Here is a 21,798-nt window from a genome sequence, read left to right on the forward strand (position 1 = left end):
ATGTGAGTATGAGTTAAAATGTTAAGAAATTGACTTTTACATGTAGGATTTGGAGAGAGACATTAGTTATGCATACAGATGGATCTGCTGTTGCTTTGAATTCTGTAACATAGTTGCATGTTGGCTGGAAAATGTTTTCTCCTAGCAATGAGGAGAGTAACAACGGAGGCAGTAAAAAACTTTAAGCAGACTCAGCAGTACCCTTGAACTACTGCTGTTGAGGCAACAATTGTGGAGACCCTGTACTCGGTTGAAAACTAAATGGCAGCAAATGATGTTAGGTATCCCTTTCTGCTTTATGTCCATCACCTCTTTCCTGTTCATCACCATAGTAATATGTTGTATCATGGTTATTTTGTTGGAATAGTTTTCCCTTGGTAACTAGAAATCTTGATTTTATACACAGCTGAAGAAAGCAAGGTAGGGAGTAAAATCCCCGTGTCTTGGCTCTGACAAACATACTCTAATGGGATGTTTATGCCAGCTAGGATTCAAAAGTATGCTTGCATAGTTTTGCATCTCTAATTGGAAATCACATGTATCAGCAGTGATAAAACTGACAAATAGGATAAAAAAATGGTCTTCTGCCAAAAATAAATGGCTCTGCTTTTAGCAGAGTACATGTTGGTAGTCTGATATTTATTCAAAGTTACTCTATTTGAAAAAGAGACAACTATTTCTCTGCACTGTCTATCCACTGGTTACCTTGAAGTCCTTTGATATTTCCATTTTAAATTTAATGTAACATAAACATTTTGGCCGGAATTACACCATGAGGATTCCTGAGAAATGCCTGGATGTAGTTAAATCCAGGCTCATAATTATATATGGGTGACTATGGAGTTAAGAGCAATGTGATTGGGAAGAAAAATATTTGAAGAAAATCTGTCCCTTTCCTAGATTGTCATCTGTGGCTTGTTGTGACCTCTTGCTGGAAGAGATTTCCAAAGGTGGCAGGTAGCATTGCAGTTAATCAAGGATAAACCCCATTCTTTAGACTTTTTAAAGCATGACAGTGACTTTTAGGATCAGTTTGCTACAAGAGCAGGCTCTAGTCACTAAAAGAAAAAATATTCCCTGTTTTCCTGTTAGAACAATCTGTGAGTCTACCAGGTACAAATTATCATAAATTGAGTGTTTCATGTCTACTTTTTCTTACGGGCTACCTTTGTTTTATATTCTCCGGTTATTTTCTATGGATGTACTGCGTCTGACCTCATGCTTAGTTTCTTTCGCCCCTCCTTTGGCCTTCGCAACTTGAACTGTTGTTCTTGGGGCACTCCCTCTGAACTCAATGCAGACGTCAGAATGGAGACCAGACTTTGCTAAATTGCATGCCAAAGGTTGCGTGGTTCCTGAAACAGCCTTCTGACAGAAAACTGGAAAGACAGTTTTGTGTTAGATGAACAAGAAAATCAGCTACAGTTATTTGGATCCAATGGTGCACTACACAGAGGTCCGGCAGGGCTGGGAGTCTGAGAATTTGAGTTCTCTGCTTGGCTCTGCTGCAAGCATTAATTTTGATCCAAGGTGAGTTGCTTAACCTCCCAAGCTCTCACTTGCTTCATCAGTTAGAAAGTGGTTTGCACTTGCCTACTGATTCGGTTAACAAGAGTTTTGCCTAGTGCTACAGTGACCTGTTTTCTCAACCTTCCCCATACTACAGAGCCCTGTCACAGTGCTGGACATTCTGGGTCAGTAGCAATTCTGGTGCTGGTGCAGCACACCCTATACCAGAACTTCTGGCGCTGCACTTGAACTCTCTGAACTACAAGCCACATCAACAAAGGCTCCCTTCTAGCAGCAAAGCCCCTGCTATACCAAGAGTTTTGCTGCTTAGCCAGGACAGGTCTCAGTGAACTGCTTTAACTCTACTGGAAATTTTTCCAGTGTAACCTTAGACTCTGACTCTAATTATTCTACTGGTTTGGTCCAGACCTGTGCTCCCTAGGAGCAGCCTGATGCATGTATAAAAGCTTCTCCCTATGTAAAGCCCATTGGAATGGATTTTAAGGTCAGAGGAACTGCTAAAATCATCTTGCTTGACCTTATCTTTTCAAAATCATAGAGCTGTTCCCTAGAAACCAAATGAAAGCTTATCCTTTGGGAAATTATCTTGCCTTGTCATGAAGACTGCAGAGTGATTGTAAGGCCAAAAATTTTCTCTCTTGCTGCTTAAATTACCTTTACTTTTTAGAAACTTCACCTCATTTTGAGGTTAAATTTGTCTAACTTCAACTTTTTGATGTTGCCATAGTTTTTTCAATGGGATTGGAAAGCTCATGCTCTTTTCTGCTATTATCTACTTTCTTTGCTTTTAATCACCTGTCTGTTGTGATCTAGCCATCTCTGAAGCCTCTCACTGAATAAGGGTTTGACTCTGAGTCCTTCAGGTTCACAGCTGAAGACTCACATTGTTTTGATGGTTCTCTACCTAACTCTATTCTGTAAATCCACACATATGCACTCATCAGTGTTATAATGGTGATGTTGCAGTATCTGTAGTCAAAACCAAAACCTTTCTTCTGCTTTTCCTTTATATTCTGTGTATACATTAAATGATCAGAAGAGCCAGCCCTTTCAGGTACTCTGGGAGATTATTAATGATGTTCTCAAACCACCTGCCTCAGTTGCTGTTGCCCACATGGCCCTCAATCTCACAGGGCCCCAGTTTCTTGATTTGCAGGCATATTACGTTAGACTGTTAAAACATACTTGTTGGGTTTACATAGCTTAAACAAGCATTGTCTTTGATTCATCAGCAGATTTCCCAGGAAAGGTTTTATATTCTTGTCTTGGCCAGTAGTAGAAGTACCTCATGCTGTGGGTAGAAGGAAGTAATCTCTGAGGTATCTGGCTCACCAGAGCCTCCCCTGCTAACACATCCATCTGTCAGAGAACTGCCTAGCTATAGTTTTCTGAAGGCTCTTAAGTACAAATTATTCAAGTCTCCCAATACGTAAATGTTGACTTATGGCAAACACTATTTAGATAAATCTTGCTCAATAAACAGTATCAAACAGGAAGAATATGTCTTGCGGCATCGTCAAATGCAGACCAGAAGGATACACCTCCTGAATACTCCTGCCTTTTCTGTGTTCTCTTTCATCATTTTTCATCTACTGCTCACAAGACATCTTTGCCTGATCTGTGATTTTTATTTTTTTTTTATTTTTTTTCCCCATCATGCTTTAATAAAGACTCTTATTGTCTTTAAACATGTAGCGCATAGTTATTTCTTTGGTGACTTTAGCCTTCTTATTGGTTACCTTTATTTCTAACTTAGTGACTTAGTCATTGCCTTTTTTTTTATGTTAATAGTATCTCAGTTCTTATAATTTTTCTGTGCATCAAGCATATGGACCATGATAACGTTTTTCTTTGTATTTTAGAATACAGGAGTCGGGACGTCCAGTAGGATGTCTTAAAAATTCCTGGGTTTATCCTTTTATGGTTACTTTAAGATCTAGGAAGACGTATGTTCCTTTAAAATTCCACATACACATGTATATGTATATGTATATGTATGTATATATAACACTGCTCTTTATTTCTGTCTGTCTACAAATGCAATCAAATCATGATCAGAATGGAGATAACTGCTAATTTTTGGAATTGCAAATAACCTTTTTATGTTAGGATGACATCTAGTATTTATTACCTGCTGTCAGGTACAAGGCTTTCTGATTTATGAAATAATTCTGTTGGTGTTTTTTTATGATACAAAGGAGATATGCTACTGACTTCTCTAGCTAAATTTCAGCAGGTTGAAGTCAGCTGTAGTTCTACTGACTGAGAAAGTTGTTTCTTATTAAATAAACTAGTAATATCTCAGTCTTCCAAGATACTTCCCATTGTTTTGGAGATATCATTGCAGTGCTGCAAATACAGCTTCAGTTAACGTGATCTGCTAATGCATACACGTCAAGCTCTGTTATTCGAAGTTCAGCCAGAGGGACAAGTCAAGGGACTAACAGTCACTTCATGCAGAGTGTTAAAAGGAGAAATGTGGTTGTGTTTCACTCTTGAACTCACATATTCCTGATAACTCAGTGGTCCTGTTATCACCTAATGAAAGAGAACATGAAGATGACTTGGAAAGTGGAATATTCCTGGTGTTACGGAAGATTGCATATCGTATGCATCCGGTACATAATCCATTCACAAGATTCCATGCTGTCCCTTGACCTGTGCCATGTAACTAACACTCAGCAGCAAACCAAGCTAAGGTCTTGGCTTTGCTTTCAGCAGGCTAGAGGCTGTAGCTGGAAAGGCTTTCTCGCCTTGCTGCAGAGAGACCGATCACTCAACTGTGCAGCTCAGCAGACCTACACAACACTCTCGGTAGTCAGTAGAGGTGTTTTGCTGGCTGGTTGAGGCAAAGTTATAGTTATGCCAGTATTAGGCTGTTTGAAAAGGCCCTTGGCACCATGGTGAAGTTACTGTAAAGTAGCTTTGCTGGTTGATTCTGGTTCCAAACTAATCCAGCAGTATGAACGTGGCTGTAATCAGGTCCTTTAGGTGTATTTTTTAATGTCAAAAATCCATGCCGGACAAAATGCATACAAGATAAAGGAATGTTTAGTTCTCTAATACTTTGTGAAGCCTAAAGATTACAGAAGATGTAGAAAGTCCACACCTGTACTTATAAACTGGACCTGTTCCAGCATTGTTAAGAAATAGAGGAGGGATTTGTATCAGGCCTTGCCAAATACTTGCTGTTGAGAAGTTCAAAATTAAAAAAAATAATCTGTACAATACACATGGTTTAAAAGAAAATTAAATGCTGGATGCTGGATTTTGCTCTCATACGCACCTAAATAAGGGTAATGAAGGCAGTGAATTCAGATTTGTATTGTAATTAGATTAGAATGAAACTTAATATATTCTAGTGCATATATTTCCTCTGGATTGTTTCTGATTAACTACATGTTCAGTCACTGGAATTAGGTTTCTCTGTGCATAAATGTAACCCAGGATCCTAACAGAGATGTTGCTGAAATCCTGGCAATAGGCAATAAAGCTGTGTTTGCTGTTGCTTTGCTCCTCTCTACTGACCACAGTATTCTAACCAGCCACTTTGCGCTACTGTGGGTACATTTCTTAGTTGAGTGGAATTACCTTCTTTGTACTGACCTCCTGCTGTTAACTGTGTAGCTAATGTAAGTTCTTAACGTTGGTCCTGTGTGTAGCAATAGGTGGATTTGCCCCATGAAGACAGAATGAATAGCTCCCATAAAGACCGTAGTTGGTAGTTAAGAATTTCACCTGTGTGTGCAACTTGCTCAACATGGGATGTTGCAGGAAAGTAAGAACTCAAAGCAGAGCTGACAGTGCAGTGAAAAGTAACTGCTAGGATCTTACTAAAGTAAGTCCAGTTGATTCTCAGCTGCCCTGAGAACTGTTTCTTCATGCCAGCAGAGCAGTTGCATAGCTGGGAATTTAGCCTGAATCGTTACTTGCATCTTTGCTATAAGGAAAAATTATATTCCAAGCAGCTAATAGTTGCATTGCTATTAACAGCAACTAATGGGTACAACAATAGTGTATGCAGATGGAATTAACACTGTGTAAGTTACAAAGTTTATTACAGTCCATCTCTTAAGGAATATATTAGCATGAGATTGGCAGTCACTGTTGAAATGCTGGGAAGTATTTTTGTATAAGAATCAGAAACTGGACATGAATTAACAGTGCAGGTGTTCATAGCAATAGGACAGCTGCAGTTCTGGCTTACCCAAGGCAGCACAGCAATCAATGGAAGACTCTGAGGGTCTTCCATGTCTCTTGCATGCACATTGTCATTCAGATTTACAGTCACGGCCTCACGCTCCATTTCCCACTTTCCCCCAGTCTTGTGTCTTGTGTCTTGCAGCCCCATCAGCCTGGGAACTGCCAGTGTGAGCTCTGCTTCCCGCTGCTCTGTCCTGTCTCAGCTTGAACAGAGGCAGAGACTGTGCTGAGAGCTGTTGCTATTGAGATGTTGTGACAGTAGTGTTAAAAACAGCTTTAGAAGGTCCTAGTTTTAAAGATACATATCAAACAATGATTTATCAGGCTAGAATATTTTCAGTGTTTAAATTTTGTTACACTTTCCTTCCTTTGGCAGTAACAGAGAGAATTGTGGTAGATTCTGAAGTCCTTTGGAAGCAAAGGATCTGCACAGATATCTGAGCAAAGATATTTGCAGTGACTTGCTACACAGACAAGAGCCTGGGAAAAATGAGTGGACAGTTTGGGTCAGGATGTTATTAGAGGCCAGTTTTGGTCTTCATAGTGTTTGTGCTGTTCCAGCCGCTCGTGAGATCACAGAAGCCTGCAGAGAAGGAAACAATGGAATTTGATGTTATACCGAACATCAAACAGGGTTGAAGGTTCTGTGACCTCTGCAAGTAATTAAAATAAAGCTTCGCTGGAAAATGGTAGGCTACTGCCACAGTTCCTGTTTTACAATTCACAACATTCCTTATGGGATTTCAAAGATGAGTCTGAGTTATTCTTTGTGCTGCTCCTTAGTCCTTAAGAGAGTTAAGAAATCAGGTCATTCTCCTCAGAGTCATGGTAGAACTAAATATTTGATTAGGTTTGGCCATCAAATGGGCCCATTATACCTGTTCATAAAAATTTAAAAAAAAAGAAAAGGGGGAGGGGCTTTTACTCTTAAAGGTACTCTTTCAACTACATAGCAGGTTTTGTGGTATTAAAATAGTATTAGAAAACTAAAGCTTTCTACATGTTTAATAGCTGTTTGTCAGGTGACTGCTGAGATATCTTTGAATGGAGAGTGAATGCAGCTGTGCAAATGTAACACAACAAATATGCACTTAATTGTGTCCTTTGGCCAGCAGAAAATGTCTGTTGGTAATTAGTTCTTCCTCTACCAGACCCACTGGCATGTGAGCTCTCCTAGCGGGATTCTTGTTATTGTTCTCTCTGGCTCTTGTTCACTGTTTTTCTGGAAGGAAGGACAGAACTGAAGGCATGAGTAATAGGAAATCTTAAGCTCTCATGTTCACCAAAGAGGAAAACATTTATTTAATCAGACTAGAGCTCTACAAGCACTCAGAGAATAAAAATTAGTCTTGTGGCAAGTGGGGACAGAGGGGATGGACTCAGAAAATACAGTCCTTGGCTTTTGAAGTACTATTACCATGGGGTTATAGTTGTATTTTATGCTGGGTATCTGGGGCATGTTGTATCAGCTTGCATGCAGCTGTATTTGTAGCTCCCGGGTTAGAATCGTTCTTGCAATATCCACCATTGCCTTCCTTGACACCTATGAGTAACAGCACAGTTTTGGCTTCAGGAGGTCCCCAATGGCATTTTGATAAAGTGAAGGCAAATGAGTGTTGTGCACATTTGTGAAAAGGTTGGAGCATCGGTGGTGTGAGAAAGGGTTGTGGAGGAGCTCGGTGCGTTGTGTTTAACTGGTGGTTCAAGTAGCACCCTACCTCCCAGCTTTTTAGTTTACCTTTTAAACTGCAAGAGGTCTCTAAGCTTGATGCATGCAGTGTGTAATGCAATGACTGTGTTCTGCGACCTTTCTCATACTGGACAATTGTACAGGGTTATTACCCCCCCATTAGAGGGAGCCTTCAAAGCCCTCTGTGAACAGTACACAGTGGCTTTCAAAATGGCATTGCAGACTGGTTTAATTGGCTGAGGAGGATTTGTATGTCCCAGTTGAAGTTATTTATGAGAATAGTATGCTGGAAGAAGGCTGAAAATTGATAGCTGCTGAATCTGAAAAGGTGATCTAAGGAAAATTTGGTGTTACTTATTTTTAACTATTATATAGGTCTTGGCATTGTTATGATACATAATAGAGCGTGTACTTTTGCTAATGTTACTTGGGACATGTCCTCTGCAGAATGTACACATCCAGCTCCCCTACGTAGCCCATCCTCCGTGAATCCTGACTACTGAACCTCTAACTGTCATTCCTAAGCCTTAGAGGAGAGGCGATTACGTGGATTTATTCTCAGGACTGGTCATTAGGAATACATTCTGTAATGGTTTTCCTTGGTAGTGTTTCTCCAAAGTATTTTATGAAGGACATTAACCTTCTTTGTAGATTGGGAATCTGAAGTTCAGTGTTGCTAAAGACTTGATTCCAGTATGTCTTGAAATTACCAGAATAAATAGAACCTTAATACTTTGTAAAATAATGCTAAAACCTATTTTCTTTACATGAATATGCATATAATGCACATATTGTGTATAGCGTATGTATTTAGTAGTATATAGAAAATAAATAGAATGCATATATCACTGGTCAACCACAGTTCAGTGAGACTTGCAGAACCATGGAAAGCTACTCAAATTTAACATCAGTATATTTAAATTTATAATTACACTTATAATATACCTTTGGCCACTGTTCCTTCATTCTGCAGTTCTAAGACTCTGGAAGTGTTTGGTAAATGAGACTATACTACCACTTTTTTAAATCTAAATTTTTCTGTCTACGGTGTTCAAATGAGATTTAATCTGAGAACCTACTTTAGGTTTGTCAGTGTGGGTAGAAGATAAATAGGAAAGTCAGAAGAGATTGTATCTTGTTATAAATTGATAACTGATGTTCTTTGCTTCTACTCAAATGCAAGTGCCAGCTGATTTAACAGAGAATGTATAGGCAGTGACAGTAACACGTAGGTTTAATATTCTATTTGACAAGAAACTGCTGTCAATTCATTCAATTCCATTTAAGAATTTGTATGCAAAGTAAGAGCAATAATGTTCAATATTATTTTGGTTGGTTTTAGCACTTCTAGCTAAGCAAAACCAGGGTATTTACAGCTATTAATTCAGCTTACTCAAACTTAGTTTAGGGACAGTCCTCTAAGGTATGGGTTATAGTTTGCACTTGATGGTTTGTTGTCCTAAAGACTTCAACTAAAGCTGAAATAATTCAGAAGAGATCATAAGCAATATGATATATCAAATCCTAGTGGCTGAATAGCTGTATTTTGAACAGAAGAGTGTTTTGTTTTTGCTGGCAGGGTGCAAGATACCACTTGAGAAGTCCTTGTGTAGCAAAGCTAACTGTAAAGGATTTCTGGACATGAAGTGGACTTGAGAAGGGGTAAGGAGAGCTAGGAATAGCGAGAAGGCAAGTGCCTTTAACCCTCTTGCACTTTAGCTGAAGGATGTTCAGGGCAAATGTGCACTGAATTAATGTTACTTGTTACTGCCAACATTGGATTGAGATAGAAACCTTACAGTCCACAGCACAGTAGCATAAGATTACAGGAAACTGCACATTGGACATACTGAATGAGGGTTTAGTAGCCTGAGAGCAAGATGGACAAGACCAGATGTCTAAAAAGTGGAATATTTCATCCCCTTGTAGATCAAAAGGTTTTCCTAATACATTGTAAATGACTGACTTTTAGCAACTAGTTTTCTCGGATGATAACAGCAAATCAAGCACAGCAAGATTTGCCCTAAGTTAGTTGAGATGCAGATTGTTTTCCAGTGCATACCCACTGAAGAAAGGCTTGCAATCCTGAGCCATAGAAATATTACTGAGATAGAAAACTCATGAAACTGGTTTGGAAGCATTCAGCAACAAGTGCAGCTGCTGTGATATGTAACTCCCCCCAAACCTCTCTTGTGCAGGATGTATTAGCACTTCCACTTAGCAAGGTTGTGTTACCTGGGGCGTGGTGGTCATTCGTCATCACTCACACTAGACTAAAATTTGGGAAGTTGTTTCAGCCTTGGGGAAAGATCTGATAAAATTGGTCTCTTTTGAAGAGACAGGTGTACATTGTTTAAACTGTATTCTCTTGACAGTAGCGTATCAGAAGTTTTTCCAGGAAAAAAATCTTCAGAGAGGCCACAGGTCTACACATAATATTGTGATGAATTCTGGATTTGTTTCTCCTATAAATAGCCTGGCTTTTAAAAACATGTAAACTGCTTATAGCAATTAACAGGCGAGTACTTGAATCTAGGTGCCCTTTTCTAAAGGATCCTCAAGAAAAGCTTTGTGTTGAGGAGAAAAATAAGTGGAATGTTTATCGTATGATCACGGCAAGTGAAAGACTCATCAATATTGGCACTAGATGGACCAGATACAGACCCTTTTAGGACAAAGTATGGACCAAGCTAGTAGAAGTAACTGGCCTGTGAATTAACTGCAAAACAAGGAACAGGAAACTCAGAAGCCTGGGGTAGGACAGCCAGAGTAGCTGTGCAAAACCCAAAGGATTGGCACCTTTTGCTTATGATAATGAAATGCAGCATTTGATTAAAACAGAGGTGCAATATGGCTTTCTTGTTCCTAAACAAAACCCACCCAACCAAAACAAAACCCTCAAAAAACCCCAAACCAAAACCACCACAACTCAAAGGCCAGACTGGAAGAAGAGAAGCTGAAACTGTATAGGTGTGAATGCATGATTTTCTTTGTTCACATGCCATGGTCCTTTCAATATAGATATCTCTGCTGGATCCTAACTGCCCTTCTTAAAACTACATTTGCCTTAGTTGAGCATCAGGGTGCTTGGTAGGGAATTATTTCTTTATAAAACCTACTTCATCTGGTAATACTTATGTACCAAGGTTTCAGTCTTTTGTGTCTGGGAATTTGGGAAGCATCTCAAAAGACACAATCGCACCTCAGATGGAATATCTCAGAGGTTAATTAATAATAATATAACAGGCCCTGTACTTTTTCCAGTTCAGACTACGTAGCTACTCAGCTACCCTACTGAATAACTTTCGAGAAGTTATGAATTTTATTTCAGAAAAATCCATGTGCCTACTGAAAATTTGAGCTCTGTTAAGCAGCAGCACAGTTATGCTGCAGAGATATTCTTTAGTTGGATGAGACAGGCAGAGCCCAGAAAAGATTCCTGTTTTATTATTTCAAATGTATTTTTCAATTATTGTCTTCCTGTTTAGAGAAGATCCTTTCTGGCAGTGATTCAGCCACCTTAGGAATTTTTTATATCTCATTAACTGGGAGCAGTTCCCAGGACATTAGATTTGCCATCATCTTTAAATCAAATACATCTGAAATCACTTGTGACAAGCAGCTCTGTGGGCCCCATTCTGCTGAAGAACTTCAGGAATGCTCAGAAGTTGGGATATTTTTTTTACTAAACACAGATAAAATTGCTGTTCCTCTGTATGTACAATATTGTTTGTGTGAGGCAGAAAGTACAGAAAAGGATGTTGGCTTCTGCTGAGTGCTGAGCTGTCTGAATTGGAGATCCATCTTTGAACCCCGTTCAATATTCACAGCCCTAAGCTTCATATATGTACAAGTACCTGTTCTTTGCACGTCTGCATTCAAGATCAGAGTAGCTGTGGTTTGATGCCAGCATTACATTTCAGATACAGTTTCTTCATTTTCTTTTTCTTAAATTCCAGTGTTGAATGGAACTGATGGGACACCTCAGGGGTTAAATAATTGCTAGAGTCAGATTGAAGAAGACAGCCAATAATGAAAATGATGAAGATAAGCATTAACTGTGTTTTTCCTTCTCGGTTCAATATTGGTTTTGTTGCTGCAAGTCAAGCATCAATTCTGCATTTCCTCCCTCATTAGCTTTTCTTCCCAGAATAGGCATATCTTGTAGTGACCTTTTCATTCTCCCTTTTACCAGAGCCCCTTTTTTGTCTGACAGGTCTAAATCTGCTGTGCAAAAAATAAATACTAAATCACATTAGTCTCCCTGTCTGGTGGATGCTGCCCTCTAAGGAGTGGGAATCAACAGCAAAGGCGCTCTCTGAGTAAGAGAAGTGCAGGTTTTTTGCAACTGAAGAGTGAGTGCATGGCTAGAATAACAGTACACTGAGACCTCTTCTCTGGCCTTGTATTGCTGAAATTCCTTGACAGGAATTGGTCTTAGTGATAATGAAAGATAAATAGTCATGTCCACAAACACCACTGTCTCTGTGAATAGCTGCCTTTCCTGACCTTCCCTAAAATCAAACCCAGGTACTGCACTACTAAGGAACAAATGAGAACATTAAAATTAAATGGTGCAACTTTATCTGTAGAAGGGCTGGATGGTAGACCTGGTTGTCTGGTAGTTGTCAGGTACTTTAAGCCATATACTTCATCATCTCATATAAATACTTTTAAATTCTAAGCCTGTATAGTCAATGTTGAATGCGAACCAAAAATATGTTGTTGTTCATCTCAGTAGACACGAGGAAAGGTTGAATTTAGTAATGTTACAGTCTCAAGTATAATGAAGTAGGAAATGGATTTGATGACATTTTACAAGTCAGCTACAGAGTAAACAGGTATTTTGTGCATATAACATCTCAGTTGATAGGGAATCTTTTGTGAAAAAGGATTTGAGGTTAACTTGTTTGGAAAGCCAGATACAATTTTAAAGACTTTTAGAATTCATTACTTGTCACTATTAAGGGGTTTTTAGGGTTAATTATTTTTTGATTTAAAAAGCCTGATGTGGTCATCGCATGCTTAGTTTCTGGAAATCTGATCAGCTTTGTTTTTTATGGGTATCGATGTATTTAAGAGAATGAATGGCTCAGTGGATTTGGATTTGCATAACAGGATCTAGAGTATTTAGCATCTTTACATCAATAGTTCAAATTCAGCTCAAGCTGTCTGTGCTAGTGTAGCCTCTCAAGTCAGGCATCTGTGAGTTAAGTTAGTTGTCCCAGAAGTGGCTCTAGAAAGCTCTCTCTATTAATGCTTATACCAGCAGTGTCAGGAAGAAGGCCAAGGAATGAAATGGCAGGTTGAAAACTGTCGTTCATTGTCTAAATTCATCCATAACAATGGAGCAATTGAGAAAAAATGTTTGACACAACGAGGAGGCAGCAGGTTTACACAAATATCTAACAGAAGTGTGACATTTGTTGCCTTGGACTGTTGGATAGACGGATATTTAAAAAGGTGTTGGGCAAATCATGAAGAGTAGATACATTTTGACATAGCCTCCAGTATTGTCTTGTTTCTTACAGCCTTTTACCCTAAGTAGTCACTGCTGGCCTCTGTTGAGGACAGGATACTGGACTAGATAGACCTCTGGACTGAAGCAGTATGGCAGATCTTACATTCTTGTCGCTGTTGTCACATCATGAGGGCAATGTTGTATCATAACAGGTGAACTAGAAGAAAAATGGCAGTGGTCTGTTAGCAAATAGTGAGTGCTCACAAAACAATGCAATGTGTTGGTCACTCATTTCCCGTTTTTATTTTTGTTTAGGCAGGTGACAAGCATTATCATCCAAGCTGTGCACGATGCAGCAGGTGCAACCAAATGTTCACGGAAGGAGAAGAAATGTATCTGCAAGGTAAGGATGTCTCCATTCCAAAACAAGAAAATTGGACTTCGTAATTTTTCTGTCACAGAGCTCAGGAGTTTATAAACCATCCCCATGTAATAAAGGCAAAGAGGACTATAGCCATCCTCTCTTCACTAGTGTTCTCACTTGAAACCCTTTCGTTCTAGTAGGTGGCCATAACAGTGGCATTGCAGTGACTCTACACCCTAGCTGAGACAGACTGTTTTCAAAAGCTGTGTAGCAAAAATGAAATTTCTTAGGCTGCCTCTGAATTTGGCATCTCATGGATAGCTTAGTACCCAGGCTGGTATATGAGATACCAAACAAAGTGAGAGGGTTTCCCCTGAATTCTGCTGATCAGTTTCTGGACCACACTCCAAACTGTAAAAGACAATGGAAAAACTTCCAGAGGCTGCAGTGAGCTTGTCTTGAGTCATGGCAGATCTCATTCCCCATGCGCATTGACATTGTCTCCTCTGGTTCTTAACCATATTTGCTTGCCTTGCCTATTTCCCTTTTATCTGGTCATGTCTCTCTTTTTATTCCCATTTACTTTATTTTTATGTCTTTCTACAGTCACTTCTTTCTTGTATGTTCATTTTCATCTTCTCTTTCTTATTAACAGTCTCACACTCCCAGGTATTGCCAAGCACATTTTTTTTCATGATCCTTTCACATAAAAAAGAGTGTGCTCTTTCCATTGCTTGAAAAGTATCCTTGATCTGAATTCCACCTACTCTCCCAGAAGGTAGCATGTTAACTATTAAGCTAGAGTTATTTTTATTACTTGCTGTAGTATTAATTAATGTTGGTAGAAAGATGTATAATACACATTTATGCAAGCCAGAAATCAAAGTGAAAAAGGCAGATACATGTTGGGATTTTATATATTGTACTTATGTTAGAAAACTTGCTTGGTATACCTGAAAGGACTGTAAAAGAGTAGGAAGGAAACAATGAAAGTGTGGTGGCAGCCATCTCTTGAAATTCTGAGGAGGGATTCCTTCTGGAGGAATTCCAAAATTAAGATAATACTGTTAAGGAATTCCTTTGAAGCTAACTTATTATTTTGTAGTTTGTCTTCCCTTGCAGTCCATCCCTCTCATCTCTCACTGACCTTATACCTTAGTCATCTTATTCCAGTGACGCACAGAACTGGATATTGAGTTGTGTAGCAGCTCTGCATTGCAAGAGCAAGGAGAGGCTGGAAGAGCCCTGAGTAGGAAGTACTGCTTTCTGATGGCAAATTGGAAAGACTGATTTGAAAGCAGCAGTTACTGCATCTGACAACTGGTAATCTTAGTTTCCTCACATCATAGTATGATAAAGTACAGACAGAGTTCAAGGTGAGCATCAGTTCATCCTTTGCTGTTATTAATAACAGCTGTTTGCAACTGAAGCCGTTTGCACCAGTCTAGCAGAGAGTGGGCGTTCATGTTGATTGGGCAGGCTGTAGTGTAAATTTCTGCAGATCCAAATAAGACAGAAGGTATTGCTTCTAGTTAAACAAGGCTAGATTTTGTCCTGGCCAAATTCAGGTGATGTGAAAGATGAGAGACACCTGGCTCCTTGATCTGCCATCGTTCTCTTCTTGGCTGTATCTCCCTTTCTGTGGTTGTGAATTAGTGTTCTTCATGCTCACTCTGTCTCAGAGGAGGAGCAGCCCTAGTTGCATTGTTTTATTGTCCACAAGCTGTTTTCTGACTAAATAATGTATTGCTGAGTGTGTTCCAGACTGTCTTGCCAAAGCTTTCCTTGCTGAATTCAGCATGCTTGTAAGTGTAAGGGACCTAAAAGCCTTTCCTGTGGAAAGCTCTCAGCTGAAATGTATATCCTGTCTCCATCCGAATTGTTTACCCTAGGGTGCAGAATAACAGCATTCCAAGCATTTCTCTGAAATAAAAATACAACACCACAACACTACAGCTAGAACAAAAATCACATTATTGATAAAATATATGAAAATAGGCAGCTTAAATCTCACTTCTAATTGTCCTCTCCACAGGATGTGAAAGCATTGCGTTGGTATTGCTTTCTATAATAGAGAAGCCTGTCAGGTTTGTGGTAGCTACTTGTGTTAGAAGGGTGTGGAAAACCTGCAAAAGGAGAACATGGGAAAACAAGCTGTCTATTTGGGGGCTTTCTATGTTAAGGATGGTTTGAATAATGCTAGCAGAAGCACTCTGGCTTTGCCCTGCTCCAACACAGGAAAAAGAAGCAGCATCAGAAACTTTCTCTTTCCCATTAACTTCCTAGTAATATATTACTGTATGGACTGCCCCAGAAGACTGTTGCTGAGCTAGGATGTTGCTCAGCATTTAAAGGGATGCTTCACTTGATTCTCACACAGGCTTTCAGCCTTATTCAGTGTGTCAATAATAGCCAGAGTTACTGATTTTTAGGGTGCTGTATATTGAAACAATGGTATGTGCAAAGTAAAAAGCTGAATAAATGAATGTGTTGGTTGGTGTCTGCCAAGTGAGCAAACAAACATATGTTAAGAATGGGAATAACCACAATTTGCTGAACTGTTTACGGTAGGAAAAAGAGGGACAATGCAGCTTGAGAATTTGCACTGTTCCAAGCATTTCCAAATTGATTGGCATGTTTGGATGAATAAAATCTACAAGTTGTAGGTGGCTCAGAGTTCAAGATCATGAAAAATATTTACATTTAACTTCTTAAGCCTGCTCTGATTGGTTTTTTTTAATTTCACATATTTCAAACCTCTTACTTTGTAAAAGAAAACTCACAACCATTAGCTAAGTTTCACCCTGAAAATGACATGCAGACTCTCTTGCATTTCTCATTCACTTCCAGCAGCTGCAGCATCCTCCTGGGGTGTCCCTAAAATTGTGCCAGTTTGTGCTAAATACTGCCCAAAAATGTAGTGACAGCTTTTTCTTTGATGGTGGGTATAGCTGAATGGAAAAGAATCTGAGGTACAGGGGAACAGAGATCATTTTTCTCAGGGTCACACAGGAAGCTCACAGCTGAATTAGAGAGTTGAACCTAAACCTTCTGAGTCTTAGTTCATCAGCCTTATAACATGAAGTCCCTTCCTCCTGAGTGCTTGGATCCATTTGACCTCCTAAACAAAAGCACAGGGCATGCTTCTCTCCTGATCTTGCAGGCTCTGTGGGTTCCTGGCTCTGAGGCTGCTGTTTGTTTACAGAGAAGGCTGTTGGTACACTTCTCCCTGTTGTCTGATGGTTTCCCCCTGCCAAATGCACAGTTTCTTCTTCCTCGGCTTGGACTCAAAGCCAAACATCTCACACCCTTGATCCAGAGTCACGGCGTTCTCTCCAGTCTCCTGAAGATGATTATACTGTGTGCTGCTGAGAAGTGAAATCATTCCTGCTGGTCTTTACTTCTGTACTGAGCCATGTAAGGGCTCGTTAGAACAAAATTTCCAGGGGCCCTGACCCGTACCTCTCCTGGGCTCTGAGGGTGGGGTTTCCTCTGACTGCACTTGAGCTAATAGTCACCAGCAGGAGACCTGGACTTTGCTGTGTTTGGTTTCTTTGTGGAGAGAGTGAAGAGGTGACATTCCCCCCTGCAGACAGACAAGGCTCTGTATTGGCTTTGCGGTGACTGGAATGAAGTTTGAATTTGACTGCAGCTGCAGTCAGTGTTAAAAATCAGCATTAGCTTCTGCTCCATTTCAACTTGGCTAATACGTGCCAGGAGCTTCCCAGCAGTGACCACAGTTTACACTCTGTTCCAAAGGAGAGCTGAAATGGGATGGAAGTGCTCCTTGCCCCTGACACTGCTCAGCCCCTTGGGGACAGCCAGATATTTCCATTTTTACAGCATAAGAGAGAATCCCACGTTTTGGGACACAAACAGCAGAGACCTTGCCTTTTTTAGTAGGATGTGTAGCTGGAATATGCCGTGTGGAAGTGCCAGTGCAACACATGCCACTGACTTTGCAGAGCAAGGGGTAGAAATGATATGTGTGCCAATGGCAAGTATGGTACACTGTGATCTACGGAGAGGCTCTTTCACATACTGCTTTGTACCACTTGTGTCATACGGGCTTCTCTAGCCCAGTGCAGTGGGTGAGATACAGCCCTGAGTGCTGCGTTGTGAATTTTCTAATTTTGCTTTTCCTGTTGCATTTTGCATAATTGCAGGGAAGAGGTGATCTGAGTAATGCTTTACAGTAACTGAATGACACCTATTGCTCAAGGAAGTCACAGGACTTTCCCAGTATTAATGGACTTATAATCAGAACTTCCTTTTTACGTGCAGTGCAGTATGTAAGGGGAGAACAAATCAGGTAACCATGGCCCAGTTCTTTTGCTCTTACCCTCCATCCTGCCCAGAGGAACCCTCTGTCTTTCAGTTCCTCCAGCTGGTGCTTACTGACTTCCTTGCTGCTTGAGACTGTTTGAGTTTTAATTAAGAATGTGTGCAAAGTGCTTTGACAGCCTCAGGAAGATGCTGCTGTAGATGGGCCAAGGATTTGAAATTTTTTTTTGTTTCACTTGTATTTCTTATGAGCTAGAATTGAATGTGAATTACTTGCATAGTTCATACACATTCACCATGCAATGAAGGGATTCTCTTTAATAACTGACTTGTCATGACCAGAAATCATCTGCTTTGCTCTGAATAAAGATGGTTTTTTTCCTCCATCAGGTTCCACTGTCTGGCATCCCGACTGTAAGCAATCCACTAAGACTGAAGATAAGCTACGGGTAAGCTGAATTCATGGCAATGACACACCAGATATTTTGCGCACACAATAATGGAATGTTGTTTTTAAAAGAGTGACTTTTTCCATGTGTTTTTCACATAGCTGTCACCACACTGGCAGAATAAACAGTGGAGGCACTTCTGAGGTATTGCTCTGATTTTTAGGCTCACCAACCTGCACATACCTGTCTCAGTGCACTGCCTTAAAGGTAGTGTAATTTACTGACATACAGACATTGCAAAGTCTCTAAGGCACTTCATATCTCAATTATTGTGAGAGAGACTCTTGAGGAGAAGATGTGAACAGGGCAAATGCTATGATTTATTTTAGTATTTTTGCACATCTGTGTAATTGCTCTATAGTTACCCCTGTTCTGCATGGTTATTTACAGCATTTAGATAATATGGACTCTTCTTCCTTTGCCATCCAAATAAACCTCAGCCTAAAGTGATCCTAATTTGAATGCCAAGAAGAGCCGCAGTTACCCTTGGAGTCACCTCAGCATATCCAGACAAACTTTCTGGATCAAATACTTGATGGCAGTAATGCTGCACTGATAAATGCTGGAGCCTGGCTTTTTGCATGCACCAGGCAATTCTAAGCCCATATTCACTAATTCATCTTAGAATCATAGAATCATAGAATCATTTAGGTTGGAAAAGACCTTCAAGATCATCGCGTCCAAAGATCATCGCGTCCAACCATCAACCATGCCCCCTAAACCATGTCCTGAAGTGCCTTGTCTCCGTGCTTTTTGAATACCTCCAGGGATGGTGACTCAACCACTTCCCTGGGCAGCTTGTTCCAATGCCTGACAACTTTTCGGTGAAGAAATTTTTCCTAATATCCAATCTAAACCTCCCCTGCTGCAACTGGAGGCCGTTTCCTCTCATCCTATCACTAGTTACTTGATAGAAGAGACCAGCACCCACCTCGCTACAACCCCCCTTCAGGTAGTTGTAGAGAGCGATCAGGTCTCCCCTCAGCCTCCTTTTCTCCAGACTAAACAGCCCCAGCTCCCTCAGCCGCTCCTCGTAAGACTTGTGCTCCAGACCCCTCACCACCTTCGTTGCCCTCCTCTGGACACGCTCCAGCACCTCAATGTCTTTCCTGTAGTGAGGGGCCCAAAACTGAACACAGTACTTGAGGTGCAGCCTCACCAGTGCGGAGTACAGGTGAACAACCTTCTGGACAATTTTCTCTTTTTGATGTCTCAGCTGGTCCTTTGAACTTTGCTAATTTTTCTGGATATGAATATTAGAGACTGCGTATGAATAAAATGTCTTTCAGACAAGGAAACTAAGAGGTACTGGCATGGAGATACCTAGGATATCCTGTGGGTTGTGTTCTACATGTGGCTTATTCACAGGAAGCCACGGTCTTTAGAATTTATTCAGGTGCACTGGTCTGTAAAACATCCCCTGCAGAGAATTTACTATGATTGTAGGTAATGTGCAGATAAATTTTTGTTGACCAGAGTTCATGTTAGTGTGGGCTCTGCCGGTAATACAGAATTATATTTGGCCCTAGATGGGCATGTGATCTAGCATGGCCAAGCATCACTGTAGGTACCATTCAGCATTTGCACATTGTTCTGTCCTGACTTTCCATAAGAAAATGGAAAATTATGCCGGACCGGATTTTCTTCCTCATTTAACAGTTTGAATGTAAGACAGTGTTTTGGCCCTGCTTAAGCGTCAGAATGCTTGTGCTTTGTAGTGAATAGTTGGGGTACAATACCTCCCTTTCACTTGGACCCAAGAATCTTATCAAAGCACTCCTGGCTACATTGTAGCCCTTATGAACATTCTCCAGCTGACCTTATAAATCAGTTGGCTTATTTCCATTCCGCATGGAAATGGCCAAAGTCCTCTTCAAATATTTACCTTTTTTCCATCACACATTCAAGCATGTCAGTCGTCTTCTCCCTCAGCTAATTTTAATTGAAGTGAGTGAAGTAAGTCAATTCATCCACCTGCAAGACTTTGCCTAAGTGAGTTCTTGCAGGAAAATGAAGTGAAGCGAAAGAATGCATATTAAGGGAACATCTGAGAAATGTTATGGCACAGCTATCCAAGGTTGCCTTTTCCTAGATGAGAGCTTCTATGCAGAGGTTTAATATCTTTAAAAAGCATTGACAAATACACTGTACTGTAGCTAGCTGGAGAGATGGAGAATTTTTAGCTTCAGCTGTCCATCACAGATCATCTCTATCTACTCCAATGCAAAGTCAGACACCTTATTTTAAAATAAGTTTGAGTTCACTTTGCTGACGTTGACACACGTTTCATTCTGCTGACTCAAATGAAGGCAATAGCAAACAGGTAGGTACAGAAACAAATGAAATGGGGAACTATGTGCTATTTAAACATGTCACCACTAAATTATGTACTTTGATTGACTTTCAGTTTCTTATGACACACATTTAGACCTGATGTGAGAATTGGAATCTGCTTTATGAGTTGACAAATATAGCCACTTTCAGGGTCAGGCCTAGATTTTCTGGTGGTTCTGCAAAAAGCCAGTGATATGGCCTATTTGCTCTGCTAAGTTTCCTTACCCTATAGAGCAAAACAAAACAAAAAGCCCTTTTATCACTGAAGTCACTTCAGAAGTTTTCAGCAAGTTCTGTTTTCTCTCAGTAACTGAATTGTGATATAAACTGATCGTCATTCTAGCTGGTCAAGATCTGAGAGGGAGTTCATAAAAACAATGGTTGCTTTAGATCTTCCCCCCACTGGATATTTGTGGAGGATTACAAAGCCAAAACAAGCAGAAAATAAAGCAACCATATATATGTTACAAAAATATACGTTGCTTAGGGGTTTTTTTTACAACTGTCTGGCTGTTCGTGATTCTGCAGGGATCAGTAAGTAACATAGATATTATAATGTACAGATTATTACCTAGCAAGTAGATATTAGTAATTTGGTTGAAAAAAGAGCTTAACCACTGAGCTGGTGAGACTGCTTTCCTTTTCACTCATTTTTCCCTTTTGTTTTTCATGACAGCATTCCTCATCTGAGTTCTTTTATCCAAAGAGTCTGGTTCTGCGCAGGCCACGCTCTGCAGAGGTTTGCTGTTGTGTTTTCATAGTGTTGATAATGGTCTTCTTTATTGAGAAGATTCTTCATTATTGTCATTTGCTGTGCTTGCTACTACTTCTGCCACACAGCTTTCCTGCTATCACTTGCCACCAGGGGCACTGACGCTGTATTTTGCATCATGTGGTGCAGTGTTGTTTGTTAACTCTCACATTTTTTATTTTGCTTAATGAAATGCTTTAAATTAATTTATTTTTTTTAGATTCAGATGAGCTTTGGGGGGCTGTAGTATTGTTCTTCCAGCATTACGGAAAGTTTTTCTTCTAAAACAAAAAATTGGAGTGCAAATATGAAGCAAATGAAAATGGTGAAAAGCATCTGACTTTAAAGTGATGGTTAAAAAGAAGTAGTTTTCATGAACAATGGCTCATGCTTTTAGAAAAAAAAATGCCATCAGTTAAATAAGTTCCTTTTTTATTTGTATTGACCAACTACACATGAATACTTTAGTTGAGAAAATATTTACAAAATTCCAGGTTTGGCCATGTTCTGTGTGCTGCCCAAGAGCATTTGCCCCTCTCTAATCTGGGGCACATCCACATCCAAGTTGGGAGATCCTCCCTGTCCTCTTGATTCTGGACTACATGTCTACTTTCAGACTTCCTTGAATTTGCTTTGCACCTACAAACACCACCCGCTTCCATTTCTTCTCCTTCAGGGCAGTTTATTCAGGGCTTATTACTTGTGTCTGCTGTGGGGGCACATGTGGCTGTA

General features: G+C 40.1%; 1 protein-coding gene across 1 annotated transcript in view; it reads left to right on the forward strand.

Moving 5' to 3' along the window:
• The window catches only part of ABLIM1 (actin binding LIM protein 1), a 94,710-nt gene that overhangs the window by 29,342 nt on the left and 43,570 nt on the right, over positions 1 to 21,798 (forward strand). Inside the window, 3 exon segments of the mRNA XM_010564719.1 lie at positions 13,200 to 13,287; positions 17,923 to 17,994; positions 20,990 to 21,054. Coding sequence (XP_010563021.1) covers positions 13,200 to 13,287; positions 17,923 to 17,994; positions 20,990 to 21,054 — 225 coding nt within the window.

This window comes from Haliaeetus leucocephalus, unplaced genomic scaffold (assembly GCF_000737465.1).
Source record: "Haliaeetus leucocephalus isolate CR32 unplaced genomic scaffold, Haliaeetus_leucocephalus-4.0 Scaffold184, whole genome shotgun sequence".
NCBI classification, from domain to species: Eukaryota; Metazoa; Chordata; class Aves; order Accipitriformes; family Accipitridae; genus Haliaeetus; species Haliaeetus leucocephalus.